Genomic DNA, 21,214 nt, shown 5'->3' on the forward strand with positions numbered 1-21,214 from the left:
TCAACCACGTTGCTGTGGGCCTAGAGTCACGTAGGCCAGACCAGGTAAGGACGACAGATTTCCTCCCCTGAAGGACATTAGTGAACCAGATGGATTTTTACAACAATCGATAATAGTTTCATTGTCATCATTAGACTTTTAATTCCAGATTGTTATTGAATTCAAATTCCACCATCTGCCATGGTGGGATTTGAAGCTGGCATTACCCTGGGCCTCTGGATTACTAGTCCAGCAACAATACCACAATGCCTCCTCCCCTAAATAATTAACAGTGCCAGTTTACATTTACTTTGTTAAACAAAAATATAACCAAAATACTAGTTGCTGCAGATTTTTGATGCTGATTTCAGTGGAAATCCTCGGACTGGATTTTACAGGGCGTGGTGGTGGTTAATGGTGAACTGTCAGTGTCATTGCCCCTCTGATTTGTGGCCTCATGACGTTGGCCATGTGCAGATTAATGTGGAAACCTTGAAACTCTTTCGAGTTATCAACAGTCACAGATCGCAACTCTTTCGAGTACAATCACAGTTCTTGGTTTCCGGGAGTGGGACATGAACCCACAACCCTCTGATTCAAAGGCGAGGGTGCTATGAACTGAGCCACAACTGACAGCTGCACTCTGTCACTGGGGGTTCCAACACAGGCTGCACTGCAGTGTTAACTGCCTATCAGTTGTATTTAATTATATGCAGGTGGAGGGCATTAATTGGGGTTTCACTTGAACACACATAAAGAGACACTTGCTAAAGCTGTGGGGAAGTTGTGTTTGGAGTGTATGCTTATAATGTTTCACTTTGTAAATGAATATGAAATTGAGTAAAGACTGACTCCAGTACTAAACTTCACCAACTGGTTGAACTTGCTCCTAGAGCCAGCAAACGTTGAAATCAGTGAGAATTTCAACTCCCACTTAACCCAATCACCTTGTCCACCTGGCTGTTTAAAACCCTTAAAAAGTTACACTTTGTTTAATTGGGTGTTACTGGGTTTTTAAAACCATAGGGTTAATTAAATTTGGTGAGCAACAGAGGGAAGGTGGTGGCATAGTCACTGGACTGGTAATCCAGAGACCCAGGGTAATCTAGAGACCCAGGGTAATGCTCTGGAAACCTGGGTTCGAATCCCACCACAGCAGAATGCGGAATTTGAATTCAATAAAAAGTCTGATGATGACCATGAAACCATTGCCAATTGTCGTAAAAACTCATCTGGTTCACTAATGTTCCTTTAGAGGAGGAAATCTGCCATCCTTACCTGACCTATGTGTGACTCTTAAATGCCCTCTAAACAAGAGTAATTAGGGATGGCCAATAAATGCTGGCCCAGCCTGCAACGCCCAGATCCCATGAACCAATTAAAAGAAAAGAACTAACCCTGAAAAAAAATCATGGAGTGTTCTTATTTGCTTAATTATTGGATTTTGTAAGCTAATTTTTAATTTTACAAAAGCTTTTTTTTCAGAATATTTTGGCCTTCACCCCATGTTCTAATGTTCTAAACGTTTAAAGTTTTTTTTTTCCACATAGAGCAAATTAAAGTGCTTTTAGTTTCCTCTTTTGGGTAGCTGTGAAAATCCTTTAACGTGATTGGCTGCTTGGATGGCCTGATTACATCATTGCTGCTGCACACTGGAAATGCCCAGTAAAGAGCAATGCAAGCGGTTGCAGTCCCACTACAAGATGCGAGAGCTGAAATTCTCGTGATTAGAGACCTTTGCCACTGACTACAAAATCTAGTCCCGTTTCTTTGTCAAAATTAAGGACTGCAAATGTGGCAACTTTTCCCATAATGGTAGCTAATTGCAATTTTTTGGCACATCTAAGCTGATATTTATTGTTGAAGACTTGATATCATAAATTCCTTAAATATTGGTGTTTGGCATACATCAGTAAGTTATGTTCTTTACAAAGAAAATTCAGTATCCAAAGATTATGCATGAGTAATATGAGCTTCAACAATTTTCTAAGTGATTTGGTAATTTAACTTTTTGTTCAGGTGTTGCAAGTTTAAATCAGAGTGCACTGAGTCGACCAATGCAGAGAAAACTGGTTACCTTGGTTAACTGTCAGTTGGTAGAAGAGGAAGGTCGTGTTCGGGCAATGCGGGCAGCAAGATCACTAGGAGAAAGGACAGTTACTGAGCTCATTCTGCAGCATCAGAATCCCCAGCAGCTGTCGGCCAACTTGTGGGCAGCAGTCAGGGCCCGAGGTTGTCAGTTTTTGGGACCAGGTAAGTGGTGAGAATGAAATAATTTTTATCAAAGTGGTTATCATTTATCAGGTACTTTGTAAACATTTTCATTTGTAACGAAAAGCAACTCTTGATCAATGTATATTATAACCTTCTTAATCTGTTTAGTTTGTGTTGTCTTGTAACTGAAGCAGTATATAGGTGTCAGTGTCAGTTGTGGCTCAGTTGGTAGCACTGTTTGCCCTGTGTCAGAAGGCTTTAGGTTCAAATCCCACTCAGACTTGAGCACAAAAATAAAGCCTGACATTTACATTAAAAATGTGAAATTTAAAATATCCAACAACAATTAAAGCCTGAGGCAATGAGAACCTGTGCTTTTAACAGTTAATTTTTGACACCAGAGCGGTTCATTGTGCTAATCATTAATTATAGCCATTGTTAAAGAATCTCTGACAGCTAATTCAGGTTTAACTAAATATGCTCCAAAACCAATTCCTTGCATTATTTCAGACCAGCTCTAACTCTCTGATGAGTTTAGTTCATACCTACCATGCAAGTACAGCAAGTTTACAATTTTCAATGGCGAGCCAGAGAGAGTGATGCTGTTTTCGCAAAGCTAATGGCAGGTATTAACATCTTGGGCAGCAGTTTTTGCATTTCCCCGTTTAATGACATACCTTCCTTGCCTAGAATTGCTGTAGCATTTGCACATATATAACAGTGAGTGCCATTAGCCTCATGTTATTTTGACAGCAAATTACAGGCCAATATTTTTGCAGGACGGGTACTATAAATTGCCCAACCGAACATACTTGACCATGTTGAGGGTCATATTTATATTTAATTGGCAGTATTTCTGTAAGACTGGGGTGGTTTTGGAATGTTTGATTCATGTCTTTGTTCCTTCTAGGTGAGGAGCTATTTTTCTTGTGTTGATGTATTAATTGCATAGCCTAAATAAATACATGGGAATAGGATTTGGCCATTTAAATTTATGCTACCATTCAGTTAGAATGTGGCTGATCTGTGCCTCGACTTGATTTTCCCACCTTGGCTCCATATCCCTTGACACCTTTACCTAACAAATACTTTTTAGAATTTTTACACATGTCTGCATTATAATGCATGTTTTCCATTCTTCTTTTGTCAGCTATGCAGGAAGAAGCTCTTAAACTGGTCTTACTTGCATTGGAAGATGGGTCAGCACTCTCCAGGAAAGTGCTGGTTCTCTTTGTTGTTCAGAGGCTTGAACCACGGTTTCCTCAGGCATCCAAAACTAGTATTGGTCATGTGGTACAACTCTTGTACCGTGCTTCATGTTTTAAGGTACAGCCTTTGTATTTTCTATGTTTATCAGGTTTTCTCTTGTGAGCCAAAGTAATTTAAATTTTAAAGGGAAAAAAGAATCTTTATTTCAAGTGAGAGATTGCGTTGAACTTGGATTGCAATAGCAATCTGGATTTTTTTTAATGACTTTCCTGGCCTTAATGTATCACGTGTAAAAAAAATTGGTTTTTGCTGTTGTATTTTTGCATTTTCATTTTTCCTGTCTTAAATTCTGCCTTTAATTTTCCTCAACTCCTTTTATACTGTGACATTGTAGGAAAGGGGGGACAGGCAACATGCTTTTGAGTCTTTGCTAGTATTACATTTGAGCTGGCCGCTAGAAGACGCTGAGGAACAGCCTGTGATGAGATTCCCTCTGATTTTTTTAACCCCCTGCTCCTCCTGGTGGAGAAGTGTCTTCCTTCTACCTCAACTGATGGCACATTAGCTTATGAATTTACTGCTTAGGAAAGGAGGGCTGAGGATGCATTTTTTTAGCATGATGGAATGCCAATCATCAGCTATATTAACAGTTTTGTATAAAGCTCAGGACACATTCTAGCAAATACTTAAACATTGTTTATTTTATTAGCATTAGAGGTGATGAATTTGAAGGAACATTAAAGTTGGGAAAAAATCACTTTCTGCATATATTGTTGTTTTCTTATCTTTGCATGAATAATTATTTTTCTGCCCAGCTCCTGATAACAATTTTAACTATTTGGAGGTTTATTTTCCTTGTTCGCTATTAAATAAAGCACTACCACTGTCACACAAAAATTGGCCATTTTAAAAATTGCTAATTTGTTTCAAATGCAGTGCAGTTTCATTTGTGTGGTCTCAACTTGGTATTTGGCTCAACCAGGAAAACAGAAACTATAATGGCAAAAGCATAATTCTGTGATGCTGGAAATCTGAAATAAAAACAGAAAATGCTGGAAAAACTCAGCACCTGTGGAGAGAGAAACAGAGTTTCAAGTCCGTATGGCACTTCTTCAGAGCAACTACAATGGTTTATTTTGAAAAATTATGATTTTATCTCTCCTAAGACAGGTCACTATCTAAATAGAATTACAGTTTAATGTTACAATCTATGCCCAGTCTTTGCCTCCTCTTTCCATGCTATTATATTCTCCCAACTCCATGAGTTCTTATCTTGCCCATTTAACTTTGTTTACTGTGTAGACAGACACAAAATATTTATTCAGTGCCCCTACCAGTTCCTCATTCCCCTCATTAATTCTCCTGCCTCTGCTTCCAAGGGACCAACATTTAAAGCCCTTACAATCTGTTTTATAATTCTAGCATGCTGCTCTTGTTCTACTTTTTCCCAACTTTTGGGTGGCCCTTTGCTGGTTCCAAAACATTCCCAATCCTGAGACATGCTACCTTTCTTTGCAACATTATAAGCCTCGTCTTTTAATCTAATACTGGGCATCCATAAGACGCTGCGGGCCATCAGTAGCAGCAGAATTGTACTCGAGCACAATCTGTAACCTCATGGCCTGGCATATGCCCCATTCTACCATTACCTTCAAGCCAGGGAATCAATCCTGGTTCAACGAAGAGTGCAGGAGGGCATGCCAGGAGCAGCCACCTTAAACAGCATAAATTTCATCACATTTCTACTTCTCTGTAGCTCTGAAGAAGGGCCCTAAGGACTCTAAATGTCACCTCTGTTTTTCTCTCCACAGATGCTGTCAGACCTGCTGAGTTTTTCCAGCATTTTCTGCTTTTCTATGCCAGGAGCAGCACAAGGCATACCTAAAAATGAGGTGTCAACACAGGACTATTTGCGTACCAAACAGCATAAGCAGAAAGTGATAGACAGAGCTAAGCAATCCAACAACCAACAGATAGATTTAAGCTCTGCAGTCCTGCCACATCCAGTCATGAATGGTGATGGACAATTAAACAACTGACTGGAGGAGGAGGCTCCACAAATATCCCCATCCTCAATGATGGGAGCCCAGCACATCAGTGCAAAAGATAAGGCCGATGCATTTGCTACAAGCTTCAGCCAGAAGTATGGAGTAGATGATCCGCCCCGGCCTCCTCCGGAGGTCCCCAGCATCACAGATGTCAGTCTTCAGCCAATTCAATTCACTCCACATGATGTCAAGAAACAGCTGAAGGCACTGGATACTGCAAAGGCTATGGGCCCTGACAATCTTCTGGCAATAATACTGAAGACTTGTGCTCCAGAACTTGCCACGCCACTAGCCAAGCTGTTCCTGTACAGCTTCAAAAATTGCCCAGGTGTGTGCAGGACAAATCCAACCCAGCCAATTACCGCCCCCCATCAGCCTGCTGTCGACCATCAGTAAAGTGATGGAAGGGGTCATCAACAGTGTGATCAAGCGGCACTTGCATAGCAATAACCTGTTCACTGGCACCCAGTTTGGGTTCAGCCAGGGCCACTCAGCTCCTGACCTCATTACAGCCTTCATTCAGACATGGACAAAAGAGCTGAACTCCACAGGTGAGGTGAGAGTGACTGCTCTTGATATCAAGACAACATTTGACCGAGGGTGGCATCAAGGAGCCCTAGCGAAACGAGTCAATGGGAATCGTGGAAAACTCTCCACTGGTTGGAGTCATACCTAGCACAAAGGAAGATGGTAGTGGTTGTTGGAGGTCAGTCATCTCAGCTGCAGGACGTCACTGCAGGAGTTCCTCAGGGTAGTGTCTTCGGCCCAACCATGTTCAGCTGCTTCAGCAATGTCCTTCCTTCCATCATAAGGTCAGAAGTGGGGATGTTCGCTGATAATTGCACAATGTTCAGCACCATTCGCGACTCCTCAGATACTAAAGCAGTCCATGCCCAAATGCTGCAAGACCTGGACAATATCCAGGCTTGGGCTGACAAGTGGCAAGTAACATTTGCGCCACACAAGCGCCAGGCAATGACCATCTTCAACAAGAGAGAATCTAACCATCGCCCCTTGATGATCAATAGCATTACCATCACTTAATCCCCCACTATCAACATCCTGGGCGTCACAATTGGCCAGAAACTGAACTGGACCAACCATATAAATACTGTGGCCAAAAGAGCAGGTCAGAGGCTAAAAATCTTGCGGTGAGTAACTCACCACGTGACTCCCCAAATCCTGTCCATCATCTACAAGGCACAAGTCAGGAGTGCGATGGAATGCTCCCCATTTGCCTGGATGAGTGCAGCTCCAACAACACTCAAGAAGCTTGACACCACCCAGGACAAAGCTGCCCGCTTAATTCGCACCACACCAACAAGCATACACTCCCTCCAAAATCGACGGACAATAGCATCAGTGTGTACCATCTACAAGATGCGCTGCAGGAATTGACCAAGGCTGCGTAGACAGCATCTTCTAAACCCACGACCACTACCATCTAGAAGGACAAGGACAGCAGATAGATGGGAACACCACCACCTGGAAGTTCCCCTCCAAGACACTCACCACCCTGACTTGGAAATAAACCACTGTTCCTTCACTGTTGCTGAGTCAAAATCCTGTAACTCCTTCCCTAACAGCATTGTGGGTGTACCTATACCACATGGACTGCAGCGGTTCAAGAAGGCAGATCACCACCACCTTCTCAAGGCCAACTAGGGATGGGGAATGAATGCTGGCCCAGTCAGCGAAGCTCACATCCCTTGAATTAATAGAAACAGAAAAATTCCTGAGTGAACTACAGATGGGTATTTTTGCTGTAATTTTGAGGTTATGCTTCTTTGTTCGGGACTCTCTCACCAAAGAAAATAGTTTCTCTCAATGTACCTTATCATATCCTTTCATCGTCTTAAACATTTCAATTAGATCACCCCTTCCCTCTGTATTTAAGGAAATTCAAGTATAGTCTATGCAACTTGTCCTCATAATTTAACCGTTCTAGCCCCGATATCACACTGTTGAATCAGCACTGCAGGTGTTCCAAGGCCCATATATTTTTTATTAAATGCAATATTCCAGATAGATTCTAATCAGAACTTGGCAAAATAATGAATAATGAAAGGACAATAACTATTCCAACCCCCTTGATATAAAGACCAACATTCCACTAAACTTTTAAAATTTGTTATTGAACCTGTCAACTAGCTTTTAATGATTTCCATGCTTGGACTTCTAAATCTCTCTGCTTATCCTTAGTCCCTAACTACTAGCCATTTAGAAAGTATTCTGATCTGTCTTGAGACCAAAGTGGTTGACCTCTCGCTTTCCATCTGCCACAGGAGCTATGTATGTGAAAATGACACGGGCAGAATGGCTTCCTTCTGAGCCATACTCTTTGTATGTTTCTATGTATTACTGTGTGGGTTATTTTCTATAGGTTACTAAAAGGGATGAAGACTCTTCTCTGATGCAACTGAAAGAAGAGTTTCGTACTTATGAAGCTTTGCGCAGGGAGCATGATGCACAGATTGTTCATATTGCCATGGAGGCTGGACTTCGCATTTCCCCTGAGCAGTGGTCTTCCCTTCTATATGGAGACTTGGCACATAAATCACATATGCAGTCTATCATTGATAAGGTGTGTGTTGTAGAAGATCTGTGAATGATACTGTATTTTACCAGTAAATTCCACAATGTGTATTGTCTTCAGCTCAGAACAGATCCACAAAACAATTGTCTAGCCTTTTTAAGATGTGAAAAGTTTAGTTTGTGAATAAAATGTTAATTAAAAGCCAGATTTATTTAACATTAAACATTGTATTATTGTTGAACTACAAAAAAAGTGTAATATCATTTCTAAATTGTTTAAATGCTTGTATGTCAGATTTATTAGATAATTCAGTCATGATTATTAATAGTTCAGCTTTTTAAATGGCTGAAAGCTTCACTTTCATACCCAATCATCTTACTCATGTAACAACTGCACTCCAAATGAGGCGCAGCAGTAAATAAATGCCCCCCAGTTCTGTTATATTGGAGCTAGAAAGTCTTTCTAGTGTCCTCTGCATCAGATAGTAGTTACTGGATATGTAGCTTGGCTTTACATTCTACATGAGGTTGTTGTTTTCTTAATAGTTCAGCATGAACAAGCACATCATGAAGGAACCCAATGTAGCTGTTCAAATGTGTTCTGTGCTAACTCATTAAAACAAATCTCTCTCAAATTATCAAGGATTTTAATGTATGATTGCGATAATAGTCGAAAATAGAGAACATTTTCAAAAAGCATGTTGCTTTTTTATTCCATATAAAAGCAGAAGTTAGTTAAAGAAACAAAAACAAAAAATGTTGGAAAAACTTAGCAGGCCTGGCAGCATCTGTGGAGAGAAAGACAGAGTTAACAGTTAACGTTTCGAGTCCATATGACTCTTCTTCAGAGCTAAAGGGAAGTAGAAATACTTCTCTTTAGCTCTGAAGAAGAGTCATACGGACTCGAAATGTTAACTCTGTCTTTCTCTCCACAGATGCTGCCAGACCTGCTGAGTTTTTCCAATATTTTTTGTTTTTGTTTCAGATTTCCAGCATCCGCAGTATTTTGCCTTTATCTTAGTTAAAAAAGGTATGTTTCTACCTTAACCATCTCTTGATTGATATTTAAGTGGAGGGCAAAAAATATTCCTCCAAAAGTAGTTTTGTCTTAAATATTCACACTCTGGAGAGGCATGTTTTTTCTTGCATTACATGTAGTCACTATATATATATATATATATATATATGGTGCATGTTGAAATTCTGACCAAACTGATTTGAAACTAACCAATTTAGAATGAATGTAGTTTGTCACTTCACAATTTCTATGTGGTGCTGTCGACTCATTTTGAACTTTGGTTAGTTGCTTTGCCTATTGATAGATTTGAAATCTCATGTCAAACTTTCCTTTACCACATTTGATAGCAATGGTTAAATTTGCAGTACAGTTTCTGCTAAATCTTTGCCACAAAATTAATTGTGCAACAAATTAATTTGTTTATAAGTTACAGAAATCATGCTTCAGTTTATTTTAAGAAGTTCTTGACCTCTGTTTCTGTATCTAGCTCCAATCCCCAGAATCTTTTGCAAAGAGTGTCCAGGAATTGACTATTGTCCTGCAACGGACAACAGATCCAGCTAACCTGAACCGACTCCGATCCCACCTCGAACTTCTGGCTAATATAGATCCTAACCCAGGTATGGGTGACTTAATGTTTCTAAACTAGAAGACAGTCAAATTTAAATGGTGCTATGACACAGCAGTTGGCAAAGGCTGAGCTATTTAAAATCCCAGAGGGAAACTTTAAACAACTGTCATAACCTATATTTTCAATTGGTATGTTTGAGATGCAACTCTGAATTCAGAAATGAAACCACCAAGCCTCCAGACGTTTTTTCTATAAATTAAATTGAATGTTTATTAATTTTAAAAGGTATTAAACACATACACATCTACAAATTACTACCATAATAACTATTAAACAAATCCCCAAATTAATGACTCCTAAAATCTTCACCGAGGTAACAATAACCCATAGACTTTAAACAGACAACAGGCAAAGCACATTTTATCTTACAAATTCAAAATGAAGTTCATTTCAATTTGTTTCCTTTGCAGACAGTTGTAGGCTCACAGGCGGCTTAGATATCACATGCCTCTGACTTCCACACACACAACTCTTCTGTATACACCTATCCTTCCCTTTGAATGCAAATTCTCATTGTATCAGCAGGCCCTTTGAACTCCACTTCTTCTAACAATAAAACCCCTTTCATAGTACCAATTTTATTAGTAACATAAACATATTGCTTGTGTTTCCTAGCTAGGTGCAAGATTTCACCCCCAGTCTTTGAATGGTTTATACATCTCAAAACTACTATACATCAAAGCACCCAGGCTAGCTGGCTTTAATCCAGTTAACACACACACAGGCACACCCTCACACACACACAGACACAAACACTCTCATACACACAGACACAGACCCTGCCACAAGTCCAATTTAAAATAATTTCCAATAACATTATAAAAATTAATATCTCCATGACAAATGGGAATAGGTTGTGTATATATTTATCACTTGATGTTATCAGAATATTTTATAGAGCTAGTTTATTTCTTCCGGGTAACTGTTACCAGTGACATTGTGCTCATTACTCCACTGCCTATGTGTTTTTAAGCCATACATTTTTTAGTACTTTAGATTGCTTGGTTCCAACTTCCTAAATGACATTTGTTATTTTCATGGGAAGGTACATTGTATGTATTAATATTATCTTTATTATAATAATTATAATATCTTCATATTAAACTTAAATAAGGGTAACTATAATGGAATGAGGGCAGTGTTAGCTGGAGTGGACTGGGAAAGCAGTTTAACAGAAAAGACAGTTGATGAACAATGGCAGACGTTTAAGAAAATAGCTCATGACTCTCGACAAAGAAATATCCCAGTGAGGAAGGAGAATTCAAGGAAGGGGATAAACCAACCATGGTTAACCAAGGAAGTTGAGGACAGTATCAAATTGAAAGAAAAAACATACAATGTGCCAAAGATTAGTGGTGAGCCAGAGGATTGGGAAAGTTTTAAAAACCAACAAAAGATGACCAAAAAAAAAGAGGGAGAAAATAAACTTTGAGGGTAAACTAGCAAGTAATATAAAAACAGACAGTAAGAGCTTCTTTAAATATATAAAAAGGAAGAGAGGCACCAAAGTGAACATAGGCCCCTTAGAAAATGAGGCTGGGGAAATATTAATGGGGAACCAGGAAATGGCAGAAGAGTTGAATAAATGCTTTGCTTCAGTCTTCACAGTAGAAGATACTAATAGTATTCCAAAAATATTAAATAATCAAGGGGCAAAAGCAGGGGAGGAAATAAATACAATAGCTATCGCTAGAGAAAAAATACCAGGAAACTAATGGGGCCAAAGGCTGATAAATCCCCTGGACCTGATGGGTTGCATCCTAGGATAGTAAAGGAAGTAGCTACAGAGATAGTAGATGTACTGGTAGTAATCTTCCAAGAATCCTTAGATTCTGGAAAAGTCCCGGAGAATAGGAGAATGGCCAATGTAACACCCTTATTCAAAAAGGTAGGGAGACAAAAATCGGGTAACTATAAGCCAGTTAGCTTAAAATCTGTTATTAGGAAAATGTTGGAGTCTATTAGAAAGGATGTAATAGCAGAGCATTTGGAAATGCTTTTATATTAATTTGGAAATACATGATCTAATCAAGCAGAGTCAGCATGGCTTCATGAAGGGGAAATCATGCCCAACAAATTAATTAGAATTCTTTGAGGAGGTAACAAGCAGGATACATATAGAGAAACCAGTAGATGTAATATATTTGGATTTCCAAAAGGCGTTTGATAAGGTACCGCACATAAGGCTACTTAATAAGATAAGAGCCCATGGCGTTGGGGGTAGTATATTAGCGTGGATAGAGGATTGGCTAACTAATAGAAGACAGTTAGGATAAGGTGGGCATTTTTGGGTTGGCAACCTGTAACTAGTGGAGTGCCACAGGGACCAGTGCTGGGGCCTCAATTATTTACAATATATTAATGGCTTAGATGAAGGAAGTGAATGTACTATCGCCAAGTTTGCGGATGACACAAAAATAGGTGGGAAGGCAAGTGGTGAGGATGACACACAGAATCTACAGAGGGATATAGACAGGTTAAGTGAATGGGCAAAAACTCAGCAGATGGAATATAATGTGGGAAAATGTGAGGTTATGCACTTTGGCAGGAAGAATAGAGGAGCTGAATATTATTTAAATGGAGAAAGACTGCAGAAGGCTGCAGCACAGAGGGATTTGGGGGTCCTTGTGCATGAATTCCAAAAAGCTAACACAAGTTTGAGGTAATAAGGAAGGCAAATGGAATGTTGGCCTTTATTTCAAAGGGATTGGAGTATAAAAATAGGGAATTATTGCTAAAACTATACAAGGCACTAATTAGACCACACCTAGAATACTGTGTACAACTTTCCTTATCTAAGGTCCCCTTATCTAAGGAAAGATATACTGACATCGGAGGCAGTCAGCGAAGGTTCACTAGGTTGATCCCAGGTATGGAGGGATCTTATGAGGAGAGGTTGAGTAGTTTGGGCCTGTACTCATTGAAGTTTAGAAGAATGAGAGGCGACCTTATTGAAACATATGAGATTCTTAGGGGGCTTGACAGGGTAGATGCTGAGAGGCTGTTTCCCCTTGTGGGTGAGTTTAGGACCAGAGGGCATGATCTCAGAATAAGGAGGTGCCCATTTAAAACAGAGATGAGGAGGAATTTCTTCTCTGAGGGTAGTCAATCTGTGGAATTCTTTACCGCAGAGGACTGTGGAGGCTGGGTTGTTATATTCAAAGCTGAGACAGGCAGATTTTTAATCAGTGAGGGAATCAAGGGTTATGGGGAAAAGGCAGGAAAGTGGAGTTGAGGATTATCAGATCAGCCATGATCTCATTGAATGGCAGAGCAGACCGGATGGGCCGAATGGCCTACTTCTCCTACATCTTATTTTTTAGAACATGGTTGTTTCAATGGGATCTCAATGGCTCTGTTGGAAAGAGCATGATATGGTATGTCCCTGGGCAAATCAGCTCAGGGATATGCTATAATTGATTCTTGGTCCTTTGTGTTGCCTGTCTTCTGCTAGAGCAGAAATAAAGATTCTAAAATTAACCTTCATATAGGATGGGTCACGATTATTATTCAATAACTCCTGCTAAAAGTGCGTGCAATTGGATTGAAACAGATTTGACTATGATAATTCCACAATGAATAATCAAAAATGATCACCTTCCTGGATGACCTCATTTGGATGAGATAGCACAGAAAGCTGCTTCTTGCAGGTGGAAACATACATGTGTGTATGAGTTATTACATTTGGAAGAGGTGAGGTAAGGGAGAAATATAGAATGGAACTTGGAAGAGAAAATAAATTTTGCAATCTGTAAATGGCCCAAGAGATCTAAAGCAACAGTTAGCACTATTTCAGTATAACTTATAAATCTTTAATAGGTTATACCATATTCTTTTACAAGTTGCAGAGAGAAAAATATTATTTGTGCCTTGTCTTTAAGATGCAGCACCTCCAACATGGGAACAACTAGAGAATGCAATGGTAGCTGTAAGGACTGTAGTTCACGGGCTTGTTGATTTCATCCAGAACTTCAGTAAAAAAGGTCATGAAGCACCACAAGTAAGACCTTCTGTTTTGTGATGTGTTTTTAAATGGAGCTGCTCTCTACCGCAGTTCTAGTTTAATTTTGACTCATCAAAAACAATGTAAACGTAACTGGAACTAGCTGTGATTGTAAAATTAATTATTCAAAACAAGTTTAAAAATGTGAATTATTATGTTTTGCTTTTGAATTGATTTGAAGAAAATAATGCTGAGTATTTTCTAGTCGCTCTGCCCTCAGTTCTGTTGAAGATAAATTTCAATGAACACTTGATCTTCTGCTCTTGACTTTCGCATAGGATTGATGTAACTTGCTATTTTAATGAGTACACTGTACATTGAAAAACGTTTTCCATTATTTCACAGCAAACATTTTTTAATACATAATTGTCGATCAGTATTGAACTAGAACAATTAATTGCCACTGATGATGGTTCATTGAAATTAGTAAAGACATAGAAAAAACTAGACTAGCAGCATCAAAAAAGTACTTCATTCATCATTTATTATTACTTTCAGCCACAGCCAAACAGCAAATATAAAACCAGCATGTGCCGAGATCTTCGACAACAAGGAGGTTGTCCTCGTGGAGCTAACTGTACCTTTGCTCATTCCCAAGAAGAGTTGGAAAAGTGTGTACTTTTAATTATTTGTGTCTTTCAAATTATGTCCTTGTATTATCCATTGTGGAATACAAGTCTATTTTCTCACGCCATGCCTCCTGCCATTCCTTCTCCAAATTCAGTAATGAAAATACCCTCATTGGTGAAGACTGCTGGTGCTGTGAAACTCAACAACTTTCCGCTTTTGGGCCTAATTGTATGACGTACTTTCAGGTTAAATCTAGAACAGCTGGATGGATTTACTATAGCTGCAAAATGCAATTCCTCAAAGTGAAAAATGCCATCTGTTCTACACTAACGTGGGCATTTACATTTCCTGCACCAGCTGCTCTTTTGTCAACTCTGAGGGAAATTAGGAACTTTATTGTTGGCATTGAGGAGATTTTCATGCGACCGTTTTGGGCTAATTTCAAACTACAAAGCGACAAAAATGAAGTCCTTTGTGCCACTCACTTTTGGAAAATCATTAAAGCTTCTCTAAAATACTAATGAAAAGTAAGACACATTCTAAGAGTTTTGAGTCATTGTACATATTTAGAAGTTGTTGCTAAAATGCTATTAAATTTTAAGTCATCAGTTTTGCACAAAGTTGTATATCTTAAAGATAGCTTTGTCAACAAAGTCATCTTTTATAGTTGTCAACATTTCAGAATAATATCATGACAGTTTTGCACTTATGTAGTGCCTTTGGAACTCTGAAAGGTTTCAGACCTGAAACATCTGTTTTTCTCTGAACAGATGCTGCCAGACCTGCTGAGCATTTCTGCTTTTTATTAACTTGCTGCTATTTTTGTAGATTATTTGAGGTCACATTTCACACAGTGGATGTAGTGTATATGTTCAACCTGAGAGTGTCACTTATTCAGTTTTTTGACAGTTCATCACTTGGACATAGCTGGTCTTTAAAATGTTCTACTCTATTGGTTGTATAATGCAAAAAAAAATACTAGTCATTTGTATCCTTGATAACAGATATCGGATGCGGAATAAGAAGATTAATGCTACCGTCAGGCCCTTCCCTCTGCCCCAAGCTCTTCAGAACAAAGTTGGAATCACTAATATAGTCACAACTTCTGCAGGAAATGTCTCTGTGACAGGACCCACTGAAACCACTGTGAAAATGGTGCAGACGCCAAATGGGATCATTAGTCCAGAAAGTAGTACCCCACAACTAATACCACGCTGTGCAGATACCTCAGCTTCTTTAGAAAACGCTAAGAAAATTGGACAAAACTGCCTGAGTACACCTGGATCACTATCTGGTTCACCACCAGAAAAGTAAGATATCTTTTCCTTTTGTAAAACTTTAGTTGCCTACAATTTTGTTATTCTGCAATCTCTTCTGATCACTTTTGATCTAATTTGATAGCTCAGAGTTGTTTCTAATTGGCATACATACCATCTGTGTTTAAAATCGAAGTGTATCAACATGTGTCAATATATACTTCGCAAGAACAAGAATCCTTTTTTTGTATCAAATCTGATGGAAAGTTTGCTTGCAGACTGTCAGACCAATCAGATGTTACTTTGTCGAACTCAGGTATTGTAATGTTTGGCCATAAAAGAAGTATGAATGTGTGTGTTGAGCCCTAAAATGAGCTTATAAAGATGTTTGTTTCTGAGGAATTCCCAGCTATTGTCTCATGAAAGTTTTTATTTTCTTCAAGATGGATTGCAGCTAATTTTTTTGAGGTACTGAGGATATATCCAGTGTGGAAGCATTCACTGTGTGGTTTGTTATTTTAAATGGATTAATGCCTCCTTGAAAGTTTCAGACCAGGACATGTCATATTAACGTGTTGAATGATTGTTTGTTGCTATAGGCAACAACAATTTTAAGGTTTAAATGGGGAGCATGATAATCAGCATTCAGAAGGGGGAAAAAATAGTTTAGTGTTTTAGCTTGTGTCTTTAGTTTAACTGGAGTTCTGAGATTTTGATTTATCCCTCCTGAAATCACTTAAAAAGTTTATGGCTGGCCCCTGTAGCGCCGTATGGTCCAAGGAAGGGACAGGAGTGACACGAACCAGTTATGCATTTTATGAATTTTTTTAAATTCCTTTATGGGATGTGGGCATTGCTGTCTAGGCCAGCAATTTATTGCCCATCCCTAATTGCCCTTGAGAAAGTAATGGTGAGGTGCCTTCTTGAACCTCTGCAGTCCATGTGGTTATAGTTACACCCACAGTGCTGTTAGGGAGAGTATTCCAGGATTTTGACCCAGCAACAGTGAAGGAACAGCGATATATTTCCAAGTCAGTATGGTGTGTGGCTTGGAAGGGAACTTCCAGGTGGTGGTGTTCCCATGTATCTGCTGCCCTTGTCCTTCTAGATGGTAGTGGTTGTGGGTTTGGAAGATGCTGCCTAAGGAGCCTTGGTAAGTTCCTGTGGTCCACCTTGTAGATAGTGCACACTGCTGCTACTGTGCGTTGGTGGTGGAGGAAGTGAAGGTTTGTGGATGGGATTCCAATCAAGCAGGCTGCTTTGTCCTGGATAGTGTCAATTTTGAGTGTTGTGGGAGCTGCACTCATCCAAGCAAGTGGAGAGTATTCCATCACACTCCTGACTTGTGCCATGTAGGTGGTGGACAGGCTTTGGGGAGTCAGGAGGTGAGTTATTCACCACTGGATTCCTAGCCTCTGACCTACTCTTGTAGCCACAGTATTTATTTATATGGCTGGTCCAGTTCAATTTCTGGTCAATGGCAACATCCAGGATGTTGTTAGTGGGGGATTCAGCGGTGGCAATGCCATTGAATGTCAAGGGGAGATGGTTAGATTCTCTCTTGTTGGAGATGGTCTATGCCCAGCATTTGTGTGATGCAAATATTACTTTCCACTTGTCAGCCCAAGCCTGGATATTGTCCCGGTCTTGCTGCATTTGGACATGGACTGCTTTAGTATCTGAGGAGTTGTGAATGGTGCTAAACATTGTGCAATCATCAGCGAAAATCCCCACTTCTGGCCTTATGATGGAAGGAAGGTCATTGATGAAGCAGCTCAAGATGGTTGAGTCTAGGACACTACCCTGAGGAACTCCTACAGTGATGTTCTGGGACTGAGATGATTGACCTCCAACAACCACAACCACCTTCCTTTGTGCTATGTATGACTCCAACCAATGTGGAATGCACTGCCAGTTTGGATTGTTCAACCTTAAGTGTTACAAGAGATTTCATTAATTCACATGATGCAGTCGGATTGGATTCCTAACAAAGGAACTGGACCCATTAAAATTGTTCTGAAATCCACACAACTATTTTTATTTTCACCACTGATGCACAGTGGCAGCAGTGTGTACCATCTACAAGATGCACTGCTGAAACACACCAAGGCCCCTTGGTCAGCAGCTTCTAAACCCATGACCTCTATCATCTAGAAGGACAAGGGCAGCAGATACATGGAAACACCAACACCTGGAACTTCCCCTCCAAGCTACTCACCATCCTGACTTGGAAATATATCGCCGTTCCTTCACTGTTGCTGGGTCAAAATCCTGGATCTCCTCCCCAACAGCACTGTGGGTGTACCTACAACCACACTGACTGCAGCAGTTCAAGAAGGCAGCTCATCACCATCTTCTCAAGGGCAATTAGAATGGGCAATAAATGCTGGCCTAGCCAGCAAAGCCCACATCCCTTGAATGAATAAAAATAGAAGTAAAATATTTGAACTCTTTCAGGAGAAAATATTTCTTGCTCGAAAGGCTGAATTGTGTACCTATTAGTGTTAATAATGAATATTTTCTGGGAACAGTCTTTGATAGTTTTCTATGTTGGCATGTATGTACAGGATCATAGCAGCCAGATCGATGAAAGATCTTTATTATGTCAGCTTCCATCTTTGACTAGAATACCTCCCCGTTGTCTTTCAAACAAATTTCCATGGAATCACTTGGAGCGTGTCAAGGAAATAAAAACTTATTTTTTAAAAAAAATTTAACACTGGGTAAAATTTTGCAAAGCATAAACTACACTTTTTTTTCTAGACCAGGTAACTGAATTTGCATTTTGCTATCAATGGTCTACATTTTCTCCCCCCCACCCCAGTAAAATTGGATCACCTCCCAAGACGATTCTCAACCAGGTGCTCTCTACCCCAGCTGTAATGTCATCACATATTGGACCAGATGCAACTTCACTACCCTCTTCGAAATCTGTGTCAAGAGTGTCAGTGTACCCATCTCAGCAACCTGATGTGTATTATCAGGACCCCAGGACACCAGTTACATATGAACTGACTGCTTATCATCAACCAGGTAAGTCATAACTAAAACAATAAGCAGTAACATTTTACAGTGCAAGAGGAAGCCATTCAATGTATCTAATCTGGGATGACTGTTTGCCAGAACATTCCAAAACTAATCCCACAGCCTTGCTTCCTCCCTCTAGCCCATAATCATCTTCTGCTTCAAATACTTAACCACGTTTTCCTTAATAGTCCTAAGTACCATGTTTCAACAACCAACGCTTCTGTAAAGAAATTACTCTTAATATCTTTCTTCACTCCCTATCTCCGTAATCTCCTCCAGCCCCACAACCCTCCGATATCTGTGCTCTTAAGTTTGGCCTCTTGAGCATCCCTGTTTTTATCGTTCCACCATTTGTGGCTGCACCTTCAATTGCCTGGGCCCTAAGCTTGGAATTTCCTCACTACACCTCTCCACCTCACTTCTTCACTGTCCTCCTTTAAGACACTCCGTAAAACCTTCCCCTTTGTCCAAGCTTTTGGTCATCTGGCCTAATATCTCCTTATGTGGTTCGGTGTCATATTTTGTTTTACATTGTTCCTGTGACATATCTTTAAAGACATTATACAAGTTGTAAATATATAGCATGATACTGTCATGAACTTTCAACCTAATCAGAATGTTCTATTTGACTAAAGCAGTTTGAGAGAATGGGTTATGCTAGTGTTGTTTAATGTTTTGTCTGTATGACTTTTTTCATTAAAGTTTTAATAAAAGCTGGAATCTTTCTGCAAGAGTTTTAGTTTTAACATGACATTTGTTTATATTTCAGGTTATTTAATGAACTTTATTTACTATATTCTTTTGAATTTTATGCAGGAGGGTATTATCCTCCACATCCTGGTCTACCTTCTGGTGTGTCTCCTTGCCTTCCTCGCTACGTACGGCCCAGCAGTATGCCAGAATCCCCGCTTCCACCCACTGTGCCATACACTGACCACTACAATGCATATCCACCTCGGGAACGTCTAGCATCTTCTCCTTACCCATCAGCTCCCCCTCAACAGTATGGTTCAGTCCCAGCTGTGCATTCTGGAATGTATGCACCGGTCTATGATAGCAGGCGCATGTGGAGACCACAGATGTATCCACGGGATGAGGTCATGCGGAGTAATTCTTTACCTCCAATGGATATGGTACCTTCAGCTGCCTACCATCCACCACCACGGGAAAGATACAGTTCACTTGATGGTTATTATTCTATGGCTGGACAACCAGCAAATGAACAAAGGAATGTCACCATGCAGAGGGTAAAGTAAAACATTGGAACGTTGCTTCTTTCAGTTACTTATCACATTTTTTACTTTCTTGCCAATCAATTAAAAATTCTTTATTGTTATAATACAGTTTGGATTATATAGGATTTCATTAGGATGTTGGTAAAGTGTCATGGTTGATGTTCACCTCTGGCATTTGAAGCACTTGTTTCAATTCCCTTTAACTTATTTTTCTCTTTTTTTTCTCTTCTGTTTACCATCAGCAAGATCTCCTAACATGGTCCTAATCATCAGTTATCCTGCAACCAGTATCAGTAAAACAGATGAGCCAGTCAATTATTTCATTGATTGACCTTGCTATACAGAATTTGATTGCATTTATCCAATAACAACAGCAATTATACTTCAGAAAGTAATTAAATCACTGTAAAGTGCTTTCCTTCTGAGGACATGACTGGTTGCTATACTAATGCAAATTAATTTGTTCTTTACTCTGTCGCACTGTGATATGATCATGTGGGAAACCATTAACTTTTAAAAAGAAATTTGAATGACGCAGTTTTTAACTGAAAATCTTGCCACAGGATTTCATGTTTTAAAGAGTAACTCCTGGACAGTAAAAAGTTTAACAAAGCAAGTACTACTAACTTTTCATAAACACAATAGACCACTTTCCATTCTGTTTTTAATTCCACCCAAGTGTTCTCCTGTAAGTTACGGGATCTTGAGGGTGCCGTCATTTCTGAGACCAAAACAAGGTGTGCCACAGGTCTTAGGAATTCACTTTGACTCTCCTCAGTTTCCCAGTCTGGTACTTCAAGAGAGAACAAGCTGTGGAAATCTGAGGATTCTACTGATGAGCTCTTCTACTAGCTTTACCAGGCAGATCTGACAATTTTAGTTCTTCATGAATTTGGACTTTTCATTCCGAGCACGGACCTTACTCACAATTCTTGCTTAGTGACTCCAAATCGGGAACACCCTCTGTTCCTAATGGCCTCTATGCTCCTTGATTTGACTGCTAGCAGATACACAACTTCCTTCTCAGCCTTCCAACCTGACTAACAGTTTCTATGAGAAAACACACCGATAAACCCAACGCAAAAGGGTACCTCCCTGCATAAAATAATTCTGCAGCAATATGGCATATCTGGGATGTTCCAGATAGAAATTTAAACTAATTACTTCCAACTTTAAACCTGTCCTTTGATCCAAAACATATATGGATACTTTAAGATCTGCCCTTGTTTACCTGTCGCTTTCAAACCTTTCTTTGATCTGGGGAATTATATGAATAATTTAAACCCCTTATGAAGACAAGTGTAGACATCTCATCTCTAGCAGGGAACTGGGAAAGGGGCAATCCATTGTTTAATGTTTTCTGACTTCTAACTCTTACCTTATTCAATAAATATAGGCCATCCTTTGAATTGCAATAACTTTTTAGATCTGTCTACCAATCCCTCTAGCTCTTTTTTCTCTCTTCATCTTGCATTTAAAAATTCAATTC

At 39.6% G+C, this 21,214-nt stretch overlaps 1 protein-coding gene and 1 long non-coding RNA gene across 7 annotated transcripts in view; one reads left to right on the top strand and one right to left on the bottom strand.

The window, feature by feature from the left end:
* The window catches only part of LOC144685408 (uncharacterized), a 1,061,419-nt gene that overhangs the window by 779,740 nt on the left and 260,465 nt on the right, over positions 1-21,214 (bottom strand). The gene's annotated exons all lie outside the window — the stretch shown is intronic.
* The window catches only part of rc3h2 (ring finger and CCCH-type domains 2), a 116,159-nt gene that overhangs the window by 63,841 nt on the left and 31,104 nt on the right, over positions 1-21,214 (top strand). For all 6 annotated transcript variants that reach the window (XM_078549822.1, XM_078549821.1, XM_078549827.1 and 3 more), the window contains 9 exons: positions 1,999-2,232; positions 3,344-3,519; positions 7,834-8,034; positions 9,491-9,623; positions 13,516-13,634; positions 14,136-14,248; positions 15,212-15,517; positions 18,288-18,496; positions 19,307-19,737. In XM_078549822.1, coding sequence (XP_078405948.1) covers positions 1,999-2,232; positions 3,344-3,519; positions 7,834-8,034; positions 9,491-9,623; positions 13,516-13,634; positions 14,136-14,248; positions 15,212-15,517; positions 18,288-18,496; positions 19,307-19,737 — 1,922 coding nt within the window. The remainder of the gene's footprint in view (positions 1-1,998; positions 2,233-3,343; positions 3,520-7,833; positions 8,035-9,490; positions 9,624-13,515; positions 13,635-14,135; positions 14,249-15,211; positions 15,518-18,287; positions 18,497-19,306; positions 19,738-21,214) is intronic.

Source organism: Cetorhinus maximus, chromosome 10 (assembly GCF_964194155.1).
Source record: "Cetorhinus maximus chromosome 10, sCetMax3.hap1.1, whole genome shotgun sequence".
Taxonomy (NCBI): Eukaryota; Metazoa; Chordata; class Chondrichthyes; order Lamniformes; family Cetorhinidae; genus Cetorhinus; species Cetorhinus maximus.